Here is a 14,576-nt window from a genome sequence, read left to right as displayed (position 1 = left end):
TCCCTCTGTCTGACAACATGGACTCTGGTCCATAAAAGTGTATGCCACTACATACATAAATATATGGTCAGCCCTCTGTGATCCCACCATAATCCCCCTGCATAGAATTACACTGGGATGATAGGTATTGCCAAATATTAAGAATGTGGTTCACCTGGTGGACTACACTGTCTGTAGAGCTCCACAGAGCTTAATCTCTTGAATATTTAATTGGTTATTTACAGTAGGGCCCCGCTTTTCGGCGGCCCACTTTTCAGCGTGCTTTCAATTAGAGTAAGGCCCCACTCATACGGCGGTTATTCCGCTTTTACAGCATTTTTTGAGCGTCAGGTGCCATTGACGGCGTTCCGCTTTTCGGTGGGTTTCGCTTTTAGGTGGGGGACTGGAACATAACCTGCCATATGAGTGGGGCCCTACTTTATTGTGTTTCTTTTACACGGCTAGATGATGCATTTTGACCCCCAACAGCATCATTCAAAAGCTATCAATATTCATATTTAATTTTTTTTAAAAAAAGAAACCCTCAAAAGAAACAAAATTGGTGGACTAATTTGCCATGAATGCAGATTGCTTATACTGCATTATTATATCAGCAGAGAGGCATGCAAGGATCCTCTGACCTGTGCACTAAAATTTACACCATCATGTTTTTATGCTTATACTATAAGCCTTATAGCTTGCTTGCTTGCTTTCCAGCCCAATATAATGTCTTTGGCAGCATGTAGAGCTAATTCACTGTTGCATAGTGTAAGGCATGGTATTCTCACAGCAAGCACATCCCCAAATTAAAAAGTGACATATCTAATGTTTTTATTCCAAGGACAACACTTCAAACAGTAGTGGAAGGCAGTGTCTGCTTGCATAGCAAGGGTTGTAGCTCCTTGACAGAGAATGCATGCATGCTTGCATTCAGAAGGTTCCAGGTTCAATCCCTGGCATCTCTAGGTAGGGCTGGGAGTGTATCTGTCTGAAGCCCTGAAGAATGCTGCCAGTCAGTATAGACAATATGCTGTATTTTACCTTGTCAAGTCACTATGAGACCTCTTCTTTGTATAAATGTAAATCATCATCTTCAAAGAGAATGAATTAAAGTACTACTACTACTACTTCTACTATTGTCATTATTTAATCACTTTTCTCACAAAAGTGACCCAAAGTGATTTCCAATAACAAAAAACACTAAAGCCAAGTATAACAAACAACCAATAAACCGTAAGGACACGGCTGTACAAATAAAACACATGTCTGGCAAAACCTGCTAATTTCAGCTAATTTGAGTTATAAGTAGGTTGTGGATATAAGACATGAGGTATAGTGATTAGAGTATCAAACTAGGACGTGGGAGGCCAGGGTTCAAATCCCCACTCAGCCATGCAGCTCACTGGGCGACCTTGGGCCAGTCTCTGCCTCACAGACTAGTCTACCCCACAGGGTTGTTGTGAGGATAAAATGGAGAGGGGGAAACTGTGTTTGTATGCCATCTTGAATTCCTTGGAGGAAAGTGGGATATTAATGTAATCAATCAATCAATCACTTGGCTCTTTTGCATCACTAAACCTCATCCAGGGCAAATAGGTAGGTGAAGTGAAGACAACGATAGGAGGAACAATATGAATCTGGTGAAAAAATAAAGTGCTGCTCCCTTAATGCCTTTTCCATTGCTGTTAATCAGTATAAATCAGGCAGTACACCGTTCATTGATTACATTGGTTAGGAAAAGGGATTAAAGCAGCCTTTCCCAACCAGTGTGCCTCCAGGTGTTGTTATACCACAACCCCCATCAGCCTCAGCCAGCATTGCCAATGGTCAGGAAAGATGGGAATTGTGGTCCAACAACATCTGGAGGCACACTGGTTGCGAAAGGCTGGATTAAAGCATCACTCTAAATCTCAGAGTCATCAAGGCCCATGCAAAAACTGGCTAGAAAGAGGTCTGTGAGATCATTGCTTTCCCTGCTCATAAGAAGCTTCATTCAGCCATTAGGAGGAATTAAGAGCTATACGAAGCTTGAGTGCATGATATTGCACTAGAGATGGCAATTCCAAAGTTTATAGATTAAGGCACAACAATGCTCAGTATATAATTGCACAGATATTAACCATCATTTCTGATAATGGCTTTTCCATGCAATCTTAGTTTTGCAGTTTCCTGTTACAGAAAAAATGGAGTGGTGCGCTGTATGTGCAAAGAAAATTACGCAGGGCCAAACTGTGAAAGGTAAGTACATTTTCAGATGCGAATGTAAAGAATTAAGAACTTTTGCGCCATTGATCTTGGCAATAAACATTTGGTTTAACAGGGTTAGGTTTTTTATTTCCTCCCTTCTTTAAATGGGAAAGGAAATCCTTAAGCCTATGTGTGACAGTGTTCAACCATGTGTGTTTTGCCTTATTCAGAAAGTTGCTGACAGTGACAGTCCAGCTTGTACTGGGAATGATGAAAGGCTATATGAAGGCTATCAGACATGAACTGATCTAGAAAGCCAGTGCTTTCCTTAGAGAAATACTCCCCACGACCCTGCAACTATATGGATTAGCCAGAAATATGAATGATTATGGATGGCTGGTTTTAATACAAACTGGGAACTCAGGGAGGCAACTGACACATTGCTTTTGAATTTTCTGGAAGCCATGTTTTCTTCAGGGCCTACTTTTTTTCCAGGGCTAGCTGCTTGATTTAATTTTTGAATCAAAGAAAACAGCAAAGGAGCCAGGATTGCTTTATATAGTGTTCCTGTTGTGTAAGGGCCTAGTACCTCAGTGAATGGAGGTTCACCTTCTCTGGATGTCCCAGTTTGGAGGTCCTTGGCTTAAGGGGGCCCTTGTTGACAGGCTCAATATGACAGCTCAGGCCAAGGCTTGATATTTAATGTCTGGGTCAGTATCCAGTCCACTGGTGCCACTGGTCCAATTAATCTGCCTGGCCCCTCTTCACCTGAGTCAAAATCAGAGTTCTAGCTGATGTTCAAGGTGTGGATCATGACATGTTGTAGAACTCATTTGGATGTTCCCATAACCCAATCTGAGCCCAATTTCATTCTGTGTTATGACATCCTTAAAAATCATTTAGCATTATTATTTTTTAAATAAAGCATGTCAAAACACTCACAGAAATTAATGTATTTAATACACACATTTCTATGTGTAAACATACGCTGTGAGGGAGAAGGAAGTAGTGGGCTGGAATCTTCATTACCCTCCCTCCTTACACTGTGCCAGCCATTGAAATGGGTTGTCAGGAATTCTGAGATGTGATATGACTAAATGATAAAAAGATTATGACTGAGAAAAGTAAGAGTGACACATGCAGATTTCCTACTCTGCGACTTTCCTCTTCATTATAAGCAGCTACTTGACCCACTGCTGATGAGTTATGGATACCAAAAGCAAAGCAAGCAAGCAGCAAAGAACTGTCCTCTCCATATCCTCCTATGCAGTGCTTTCTTTGTGATGAAATTTTCCAGTACAGATACCAGCACCTTCTCCCTCTCTCTCTCTTTGCTTCTCACAGCATTCGTACCAAAAAGAGGGGAACCCTCAGGGTGCCACACCAGCAAATGGCAGAAGGTTAAGAATGGGGGGGGGAATATTGAAACCCAACAAATTTTTCCATTCTTCACCATCAGCCATTTGCTGGTGTGGCACCCTGAGGGTTCCCTTCTTTTTGGTTTGAGTGTTTTTGGGCACTTCCCTCCTTGCTTTTATGCTGCTTCCCATGGCAACCATTTTGTGCTGACACCCACAGCACTTTTATCAAGGTATGAGTACTGGCACCTTGTTTTTAACCAAAAAAACACTGCTGCTATGTAGCGGTGGAAATGGAATCCTCCATTTTTCTTGTCAAAGAGATGGACATTTTCCTCCGTGAATTGAGTGAACTTTCTTTTTTGTAGCAAGAAAAAAAAAGAAATGGTGCTTTTCCGTTTGTGTGAAGGAATGTATTTGGCAACTTACGAAAGAGGAAAAAGGAGTCAGTAATTCAGAAGCTGCCCACCTGAAGGGATCCATTCACACTGTCTCCTAGTGTGAAGGCTCTAAATATGGTGGGGCATGAGAGTTAATTTCAGTCTCTCGCCCATGCACCTTTGGAATGACACAGATTACCAGTAGTTTACACATGATCAATCTACCCCACTGGATGGAAAATATTGGTGAAGGGTACAGACATATGCAAATATGCCCCAGATCACACAGGACATTCTACTGAAGATGGAGGCCATACGTAAGCTTAATATTTAGAATCTGTGGTCCCGCATTTAGAGCCTATGGTCCACTGCATTTGGAACTTGCACACTACGTGACAGTGTAAACACTCCGTCTATGGTTTTGGTGCTATCCCTGTAGAATCACTGACTATAAGAAATCCCTAATCTGGAAGATGGGGTGTTAGTTGGTGATTGCAATATCCAAGCATGGATTTCCTTTCATGATGTTTGTTGAGGTGTAAAGTGATGAAATTTCACCCTTTCCAAACTGGTGCAGTTTAGAATCTATATGACTTAACTGTATCTATATCAATTCCCCTTTAAAGAGTCAACTACATGCATAGGCACTGATACCTGGAAAGATACTAGTGTCAGAAACACTTTAGCTTCACAGAATGAAAACTGGTATTTTTTACAGCTTGTTCAGAAGATACAAGAAATACATATCAATTAGACAAAAAAGTTAAAATTAGAATTACAGTGTGAGCTTTTGCCATGATTTTGCATTCCATTTTCTTCAGTAATATATTTCAAACACTTTAGAAGCTAGAAAGGCTAATACCAAAAATTAATGAAAGAAAATAGTGAATTAAACTGCATATATCCATGAGAATTACTTACAAAAATAATTATATTAGGGGAAATAGCTTGCAAAATAGTTAAAATTCTATACAGTATGTGTATGAGAAGAAGTGGGCACTAAAATGCTGATGAATTTTCATGAGGACTTTTTAAAAAATCACAGTGATGCATAAATGTGATGAATTTAAGACTGGAAAAATTAGAAAGTAAGAGAAATTGAAATTAACAGATTAATTGTTCCATGTGATACAAACATTTTCATTTCTGAGGCTGAAACTTTAGAGAAACATAGATGCAGACCAGACTTCCAATCACCTGTAGCATTCAAGGTTCCTATCTGGTTTTTGTTGACTTGGCCATATAGAACGTCGCCAAGCTAAAGGCCAGAAAGACATCGCTATTAATCTTTGCTGAATATGTGCTTCCTTCCAGGTGTGCTCCAGGTTACTATGGAAATCCCTTGGTGATTGGCAGTTCCTGTAAAAAATGCGACTGCAGTGGCAATTCAGATCCTAATCTGATTTTTGAGGATTGTGATGATGTCACGGGCCAGTGTCGCAACTGCTTACGCAACACTACAGGGTTCAATTGTGAACTATGTGCTCCTGGTTATTACGGCGATGCCAGAAATGCTAAAAATTGTAAAGGTACTTACTATGTTTATTCAGTGATTTTAGACCAGAAATCTTTATATTGTTTTGTTTGTTTATTTTGTGGGTTTGCAGCAAAGATGGTCGCTCATACTTTTGTGGCTAAATGGAAAATGATTCCCCTCAATCTCTTGGCAACTTTCGATACCATCAACCATGTATTCTTCCAGAGTAGCTATCTGAGGTACTGTTGTAAATGGGTTTCTCAGACTGGATAGATGGAGTGCAACCTGTTCTGTGTGGGGTTGCTCCCTACCCACCCAACCTGGAATGAGCTGGTGCACAGCTTGGGCTGGTTCTGGATCCATTACTGTTACTGAAGTAGGGTTACCATCATTTTGTCATTTCAAAAAGAGTACATTTGGCTTCGATAAGTGAAAAATAAGAGTATGCTGTTGCACCATCTCAAAAAGAGCACATGTACTCTTAAAAGAGTACGGTTGGTAACCCTAACTGAAGGTACAAATTATCTCCGTGACACAGAATGCCTTCTATCACCAGCTGTGGCACAGCTGTGACTTTACCTGAATGGGGATAGCCTAGCTTCAGTTTTCTACATTCTGGTAAACTCTCGTTTAGATTACTGTAATGCATTATATGTGGGGCTGCTTCTGAAGATGGCTCAGAAACTGCAGCAAATGCAGAAATCAGCAGCCAGATTACTGACTGGGTCCAGGCAGTCCAAGGACGGAACATCGTTTTTGGTTTGACTGCACTGGCTGCCAAATGGTTTCTGGGCCCAGTTCAAAGTGCTGGTTTTGACCTATAAAGCTTTATATTGCTCTGGACCCCAGTACTTCAAGGACTGCCTATCTCAATACAAACCTGCCTGACTCCTACAAGTAGAGGCTACCTTCCGAGGGAGGGGCTGAGGAAGGTAATGAGACAGCAGATATTGTCAGTGACAGCCCCTTGACTGTAGAATGCTCTCCCCAAGATTTACCTGGCTCCGGCACTGTCAACTTTTAGGCATAAAGCAAAGACATTCTTGTTCTCCTAGGCATTTGTGCTTTGGTATGGTTTAATTTTGGGTCTGTTTATGATATCCATCTTTCAGTTGAATGAGGAAGGATATTTTCCTTATAATTGATAGTTGGCGGATGTTGCTTTCATCTGTTTCCAGTATAGAGAACCTTTGGTCCTCCAGATGTTGCTGAACTACACCTCACATTATACCTGGCCTTTGGCCATGCTTTCCGGGGCTGATGGGAGTTGTAGGTTAGGTTGTTGGGGTTTTTTGGTAAAAAATGATGGATACCTTTAATTATTGTTACTAATACTATATAGCTGGTCCTAACAATGTGCAGCCAAATATCTCTGGAAAGCTTTAAAAAAGAACATGTGGGGGATAAAAGTCTTCCCCTGTTATTACTCCCACATCTCATATTCGGAGGCATATAGCTTTGGAGGTTTCATTTTGGTATTGTGGCTAATAACCTAAAAGACCCATCACTGTTTTGCAGCTAGTTTTAGATAGAAGTTTGTGCCCCTTTTTTGCCATCTCAGCTGCTCCACTTTAGGTGGGAGTGGCACAAGGGAGTTTTTGTGCCATTGCAACACAGGCAGACTAATATGCGCACATTGCTAACCATAGAAGGCTTTTGTCTGCTTTTTCCGTGTTGTGTTAACCATCCAGTGTATACATTACAAGTCTTTAAAATAAACTTCCCTTGGGAACTAAGCTAATTTTAGAAGTCCTAATGAGATGAAATAGCCAGAAGGTTTTAACACACTCTGAAAATGTAAACTTTAGAAGCTCACAGAATTTCAAAGTGGCAGGTGATGCTGTGGTTCCTAATCTCGACAGTAATAAGTAACAATTCAACTGGGGAGAGATTTAAAAGGACCGTCATTTTACATAAATTGTGTTAGCAGTAATATGTTGAATTATAAAATGCACACCCATTTAAGATCTCCCTTGCTTTCTCTGTAGCTCTGTAGTTCAGTAGTTCTGTGGGATTGTGGGATTTTTTATGTAAAGTATTTTGAGCACTCAAACGTGGAAAGCTAAATGTTATTATTTGTAGCGAAACATCTTTGGACTTCTTGTTTTACCCTTATTCCTCATAGGTTACACAATTCATGTTATTTTGTTAACTTGGAATAGAAATTATCAGTCAGCTGCCATCTTTAGCTGTTGGGTTTTTTTACAGTTCAGTTTTTAATGAGGGAACAGAAGTATGCCAGTTTGGCAGAGATTAAAATCTCACATGGGGGCAGTAGCTTTGTGGGGGAGGCTGAGAACTGGAAAGAGTTCCCAGGAGATAGATTGGCTAAGCAACAGGACTCTCAGGCCTCATTCACACAATGCATTTATTCTGCTATTATTCCACTTTAAACAGTCATGGCTTCCCTCAAAGAATCCTGGGAAGGGTAGTTTGTTAAGGGTGCTGAGAGTTGTTAAGAGACCCCTATTCCCCATACAGAGTTACAATTGTCAGAGTGGCTTAACAGTCAGTATGTCTTCCCAGAGAACTCTGGGAATTGTAGCTGTACGAGGGGAATGGGGGTAACTTCTGAGTTCTGACACCTCTCAGCATCCTTCACAAACTACACTTTCCAGGATTCTTTGGGGAAGCCATGATTGTTTAAAGTGGAGTAACAATGGAATAAACACTTGGTGTGAATGTTGTCTCAGAGACAAGATAGGTGAAGGTACAGTGTAGAGTAATGAAAGGATTGAGAAAAGGGATCCCACTTAAATTGTAGGTGAAGACCAGGCAAGTTTGAGGAAAGGAGCAGAGGACACGGGGAGAGGGACTGGATCTCACATGCAGATTTGGAAAAAAAAATTATTGCGGTGTAGGTTTTCAGTTTTAAACAACTGTTATAAAATTCTCTTTCTCTTTTCCTAGCATGCAATTGCAGAGGAGGACCTTGTGACCGTCGAACAGGGCAATGCCTAGCAGAACCTCCAGTGCTTCCCCCAGTCACAGCTTGCCCAGAAATCAGTAAGAGCATACAATTATGTGATATAGTAGCTGCATTGTCACCATCCTCCATCTCTCCAAAACATCTTTATTATATAGGGCATAGATAGTTTTATGGTATGATTATAGGATTACCTCTTTCCCCGTTAACCCCCCACTCCCTCCCCCCCCCAAAAAAATCACCTACCAGCCCTACCATTACTGGACACCAAGTGCAATAGAGATAGCCATGAAAACATAACTGACAAAATGTTTGGCAGGTGATGGGGGATGTCATAGAGCCAGGGCAGCAAATTCCCCATGCCTGTGGTAAGTAAGGTTCAGATCTAGCCCAGCCCATGATTTCTCATGTGGCTCACATTAGTCCCAGCCTTCAATCATACTATTTTTGGGTTGGCCGTTTTGGAAAAGTGACAGGGAGCAGGAAAGGTCCTGACAGGACAAATACAGTAATATATTTGTCTTCACCACCATATGACATTGACCAATAAAAAGGCTTTGAAATTAATAAAAATAAATTTGACACCGATTTCTAGGATGAATAAAAGAAATATAATTTTCTAGCTTAGATTCTCTGTAGAAACAGTAGCAACACAGAAAAGAAGCAAAGTAAGAAGAACACCAACAAACATACAAAAATGTAATTCTCCATCTTTGGAGATGGCACGTGTTGCCACCACTCACCATATGCTCAGAGGCACATGTTACTAAATTCATCCAAACTACACAGCAAGTGGATTGGACTGTGAAAGACCAACCCAAATTGTGTTTGCATTTTGACAAATTTGTAGGGCAGTCCAATATCTCAGAGAGGAGGTCAGGTCTTCTGCTCCCCTGGTGCATCCATTATAGCTGCCCAATTTCCCTGCTTTTTAAAGTTTGATAGAAATAACTGTGGGCTATAGGTACGTTCTTAAACCACAAGGTTTTTTGCCTATTAGTGAATCACTTCAAGGGGCTCAGTAGGAAGTGGTTGATAAATAAATATATACATTCAACATACAATGTTTGCAATACATTCCACCTGTGAGCCACTGCAGCAACTAACTATGGGAGCTCAAGAATTCCAAAGAGCACTGATTTTGAACCACAGCACCCCCCTGACGTACAAAGCCGGACAACATAATGGATTTGGGGTTCTTATTCCAGCTTCTTTCTCATTTCAGTTTTATCTTCACAACTGGGAAACCTAATAAAAACTTTCTTTTTCTAAAATAAATTTGAGGTTTGCAAGATTCCAACAGTAATGTATTCCCCATTCAACTGTCCACATTTTGTTTTGTTTTATTTCATTGCCAGTCTGTGACAAATGCATTTCGGATTTGACTGATGATATTGACTTGGCAGTTCAGTCCATTGATGAAAGCAAAGCAACTGTGCAGAGCATTTCCACTGGAGCTGCCGTTCACAGACACTTGAACAACCTCAACTCCACTACTTTTGTCCTCAAGGTACCAGTTACCTCATTTGGTTCATGTTTCTGCTTTTTCTTCAGTAGTATAACATGCTGCAGAAAGGGCTTTTGCTCAGAGTTAAAGCAGATGTGATGCAGTTAAAAATATCCATTGAGGGGTGTTTCAGATTAAAACTGGCATTGAGGAAGGGGAGGTTAATCCTTCCGCTCAATGGCATCTTCCCATTTTAAATTGTTATTCCCTGAAGCTACTATTTCCCTGTTGGGGGCCATACAGATACGATATGGGTGCAGGTTGTGCCCCTAGATTACAGTGCATCTAAGGTCCGAGTCTGGTTCACACATGCATGTTCATTACTCAGAGTAATGCAACTTGTAGTAGTGCCTTACATGTGTGAACAGGCCATTCCAGATCTATTACCCCTGATTACCACTACTTTTTAGCGCAATCAGTTTTCACATTCAACTGTCAGTCACAAAGTATTTGAGTAATTAAGTGATATAAAATCAGATGATGGTCACTTGCATGAGTAAACTGGCCTGTGAAGTGTAGTGGTTAGCAAGTGTAGTACCAGGAAGATCTCTATTTGTTAATCCCCATTGAGCCATGATGCTCACTGGGCAACCTTGGATCATTTAATCTCTTTTCGCCTAATGTAAGAATATAAACAGAGGGTGGCTAGCATCCAAATGGGCAATCAAAAAGAGAAGGTCAACGACCAAGATGCTGGAGAGTGGGAACTTTTATTTTTGATAATCAAAAATAAAAGTTCCCACTCTCCAGCATCTTGGTCTTTGACCTTCTCTTTTTGATTGTTGTAAGAATAGACATGGGAGTAGTGAAAAATAATGTATGCCCACCTGGTGTACTTTTGAAGGATAGGCAGGATAAAATGTAACTAGAGAGACCATCTTAGCACCATTTAGGCAAAGAGGAAGAAGACAGAGATTATAAGGAATTTATACTGCAGGGCCTATGAAGAAAAGAAGTAGAATGAGTCGGTGGGGAAAGAACTGGAATCCCTTCAAAAATATAAAAGGTTCATAAGCAAGATGGTAGGCACAACATCGTTCTCACTCCAGCACTTGGTTTCTCCTTGATTGACAGTCAAACCATGCATATGCATGGGCTTTGACCAAGAGAAAAAGGTGGTCCTATAATCACCTGAATGCCCTATGGCCTTTTGGTACTACCAGGGCCACTTTCCGCCACAGCAGGAAGCCCATTGATTCCCATCACATCTAAGAAAAGAAAAAGAAGCAATGGGCTCAAGGTATAAGAAGCTGGGCACAGTTGAATGATCTGTTTTTTAAAATGCTAAGCTAATGGTAAAAGGAGCTAGAGCAAACCCCTAAGCACATTTTGGGTTTATTTACTGTGGGCGTGTTGCTCCCCCACACCAGGCAAGAGTGGTGCATGTACAAAAAAGGAAATGACGCATTTTGCTCTAGCAACTCTGTTCCTGGGCTTCTGTGCCCCATGCCAACAAAAAGCAGCAGCCCCCCGGCTGCTTTTCACTGGGAAATTGTGCAGGGTGTTATGTACTGTATAGAAAGAACAAACAAGTCCAGACCAGGAATGTGAAGCCTCACTTAGACAATAGGACAGATTCCCTGGGAATCAGTGCAATTTTTTTCAATGGAAATTTTAATAAAGCATTAAATAAACATCTGTCAATGACAATTTAGAGCTAGTAACTCCTGCCTCACTACAATAGGTCAGCCCAGATGCCCCATGAGGTCTTTCCAGCACTTTGATTCTGTGATATTCACTAAGTACTTCATTACTTACCTTTTGAAGATGCTCATTAAAATTTGCATTTTAAAGGAAATAGACTTTCAACTGTAAAATGAATGGACATGGTTTGTAAAGAACAAAAACAAAGCCCCACCATCAAACCAGCACTTGTGTTTTGTTTTGTTTTATTAGGCAAAATTGTCAGAAAAGGATAACCACTCTGTACTGAGGAAGAGCCAGGTTGATAATGCTACAAATGAAATGACAGAGCTGCTCAAAGCAATCCACATACTTGATGAAAAGGTTTGCATTCCATTTCGCTGTTTCCTTTCCTTTCCTTTGAGGAAAAGGCCTGGTATAAAGCTTAGTAATTTTAGGGAAGTAATTGTTAACTCGTTGGGCAGTAAAGTGGATTATTGCTACTAATATAGGCATGAGTAACAAGGGCAGACAAATTCCAGAGGGTTCGCCTTGTTAATTGCAGCAAAAATACCAAGGAGTCTTGTGGCACCTTTAAAGATTAACAAATTTTATTATGACATAAACTTTCATGGACTAGAGCCCATTTCATCCAATGCATGGTATGTGATCTTCAGTGATGAGGTGTATATACACATAGGTGTAAAGGGGGGAAAGTTCAGGTTGGAGTTAAATGGCAATTGAATGCAGAAAATACAAAATGTGACAATTACACAGACTGTACATTTTGCATTTCATTGCCATTTAACTCCAGCCTGAACATTTTTTCACATTCAAGGATCAAATAGGTAGCATCAGAAGCAGTTATATAGTTCTTTCCTCACCTTGCAGAACTCTGACCTTTCCTCTTTTTTCTTGTATAAACGGGGATGAAGCATCTCTGACTGAAAATTGTGGAAGGAGCACTTTGGGAATGAGTAGGAAAGTTTCCTTTCCCCTTCTACCTGGCCACCAAAAGTCTGGAAGGATTCCCACACTGGTACAATCTGTTCTTATGACTACTAGGAATTCCAGCACATGATGCAAGTTTCAAATTACACAATTATCTTCTACAATGATTGTCAAAACTATATGAAATACATTATCTATAGTGGCCACAGCAATTAAAAAAAATGAATGGTGCTCAGTGTTGATTTTGGAGATGTAGCCTGAATGGGGAGTAGGTAAAAGAGGTCATGATTTCACCTTCACCAGCTGCAGTCCCTTTTCCCCTGTGTTATGTAGGTAGCTGATATGCAGAACTGTTTTGTGAGCTGTCCAGGTTGTCAACTGAAGAACAGGAGCATTGTGGGGATAGATTCTAGGAACATACAAAGCTGCCTTGTGCTGAGTTTGACCATTGGTCCATCTAAGCTTGACCATTAGTCCATCTACATTCACTGGCCACAGCTCTCCAGGATTTCAGGCAGGAATCTCTCCCAGCCCTACTTCGAGATGCCGGGGATTGAACTTGGGACCTTCCGCATGCAAGGCACATGCTCTACCACTGAGCTATGTCCCTTCCCCAAAGCTACAGCCCTTCCCCAACTTTGGATATTATCAGGGGGCATAGATGGATCAAGGATATAAAAAGAAGGAAAATGGTGTTGTACCCAGCTCTAGTCGGTATCAAATGCCAGTATTGTAACTGGGCTTTAATTCAGAGGATCTTTGCTGCACTGTTTTCAACTAAACAGGCAAGACATTTTGGCAAGGAGATCATCTGGGCAAGCATCACATTCTCTTTGGAACAACTTTGGAACAAAAGTATGAGTTTGTCCCATAAGCCTGTATAACATATACCCCCAATATGTGACTCCATTTATGAGGGACTATACCTCATTGGCAGCACATTGCTTTACATTAGAGGTGGCAAACCTGTGGCCTTCCAGATGTTGCACTCCAAGTCCCATCAGCCCCAGCCAGCATGACCAATGGTCAGGAATGATGGGAGTTGTAGTCCAGCAACACCAGAAGAACTGTAGATTCTCCACCCCTGCTTCATATATATATAAGGTCCCAGGTTCACTCCCTGACATCATCATTTAAACCATTCTGATAGACCCCTCCCATAGAACCTGGAAATCTTCTGCCACTCAGACTAGTACTGACCTAGGTGAACAAGTAGATTGATCTGATATAAGGCAGCTTCCTACACATCCATATATCCTCTTTGAAGGTCTATTATTTATGTGGTGCTACTTTTTTCTAATGTAAATATGGCATGTCTACTTCAAATTCTAGTTGAAAGTAGTTACAGTAATCAAGATAAAAGTAATCCATCTGCTTCTCTCTTTTTTTGGACATTTCAAGCATTGTATATGGAAGCTTTCATAATATTTTCACTAGCATGATTAGATTTTTCAAAGTCTTCTCCAAGTTTGGCAGGTATTAGCATTAATAGATTAAACAGTCGGGAACAACAGCTTAAATAAGGATCATAATTTTATGGTGGGCATGAGCTTATCTGCCATGAGCTTATCTGCCAAGATGCAGTAATGGCTGTGCTGTGCCACCCTAGTCAGAGGCAGCATGCTTCTGAAAACCAGTTGCCGGAAGCCTCAGGAGGGGAGAGTGTTCTTGCACTCGGGCCCTGCTTGCGGGCTTCCCGCAGGCACCTGGTTGGCCACTGTGAGAACAGGATGCTGGACTAGATGGGCCACTGGCCTGATCCAGCAGGCTCTTCTTATGTTCATCTTTTGTCTATCACCAGGGTCAGTATGAATGGAGTTATCTTTCTGATATGGAAGCCACAGCTCTTTCCTGTACTCCAGGGATAGGAACCTGTGGCCCTCCAGATGTTCTTGGACTCTGACTCCCATCAGGCCCAGCCCACATGGCTCATGGTCAGGAATAATGTGAGCTGTAGTCTAGCAACATCTGGAGGATGACAAGTTCCCCACCCCTACTGTACTTATTAGATAACATCAAAAGTTCTCAGTCATATAGCCTCTATGGCAGAGCTGGAGAACCTACCCACTCACACACCACTCACCCCCTTCGCTCACACAGCATTCTCACAGAACAAATTCAGCTTTATTTCCATGCAGCACAGTGAGAAATTGACACTCTGGTGGGCTGCATGCAGATGATGGGCAAG

The 14,576-nt window shown here is 41.2% G+C and overlaps 1 protein-coding gene across 1 annotated transcript in view; it reads left to right on the top strand.

The window, feature by feature from the left end:
• Positions 1-14,576, top strand: part of LAMA4 (laminin subunit alpha 4) — a 150,694-nt gene that overhangs the window by 41,839 nt on the left and 94,279 nt on the right. Inside the window, exons 4-8 of the mRNA XM_061623652.1 lie at positions 2,137-2,217; positions 5,219-5,433; positions 8,292-8,387; positions 9,666-9,817; positions 11,711-11,821. Coding sequence (XP_061479636.1) covers positions 2,137-2,217; positions 5,219-5,433; positions 8,292-8,387; positions 9,666-9,817; positions 11,711-11,821 — 655 coding nt within the window. The remainder of the gene's footprint in view (positions 1-2,136; positions 2,218-5,218; positions 5,434-8,291; positions 8,388-9,665; positions 9,818-11,710; positions 11,822-14,576) is intronic.

Source organism: Rhineura floridana, chromosome 4, assembly GCF_030035675.1.
Source record: "Rhineura floridana isolate rRhiFlo1 chromosome 4, rRhiFlo1.hap2, whole genome shotgun sequence".
Taxonomy (NCBI): domain Eukaryota; kingdom Metazoa; phylum Chordata; class Lepidosauria; order Squamata; family Rhineuridae; genus Rhineura; species Rhineura floridana.
This window is presented reverse-complemented; position numbering and strand designations above follow the sequence as displayed.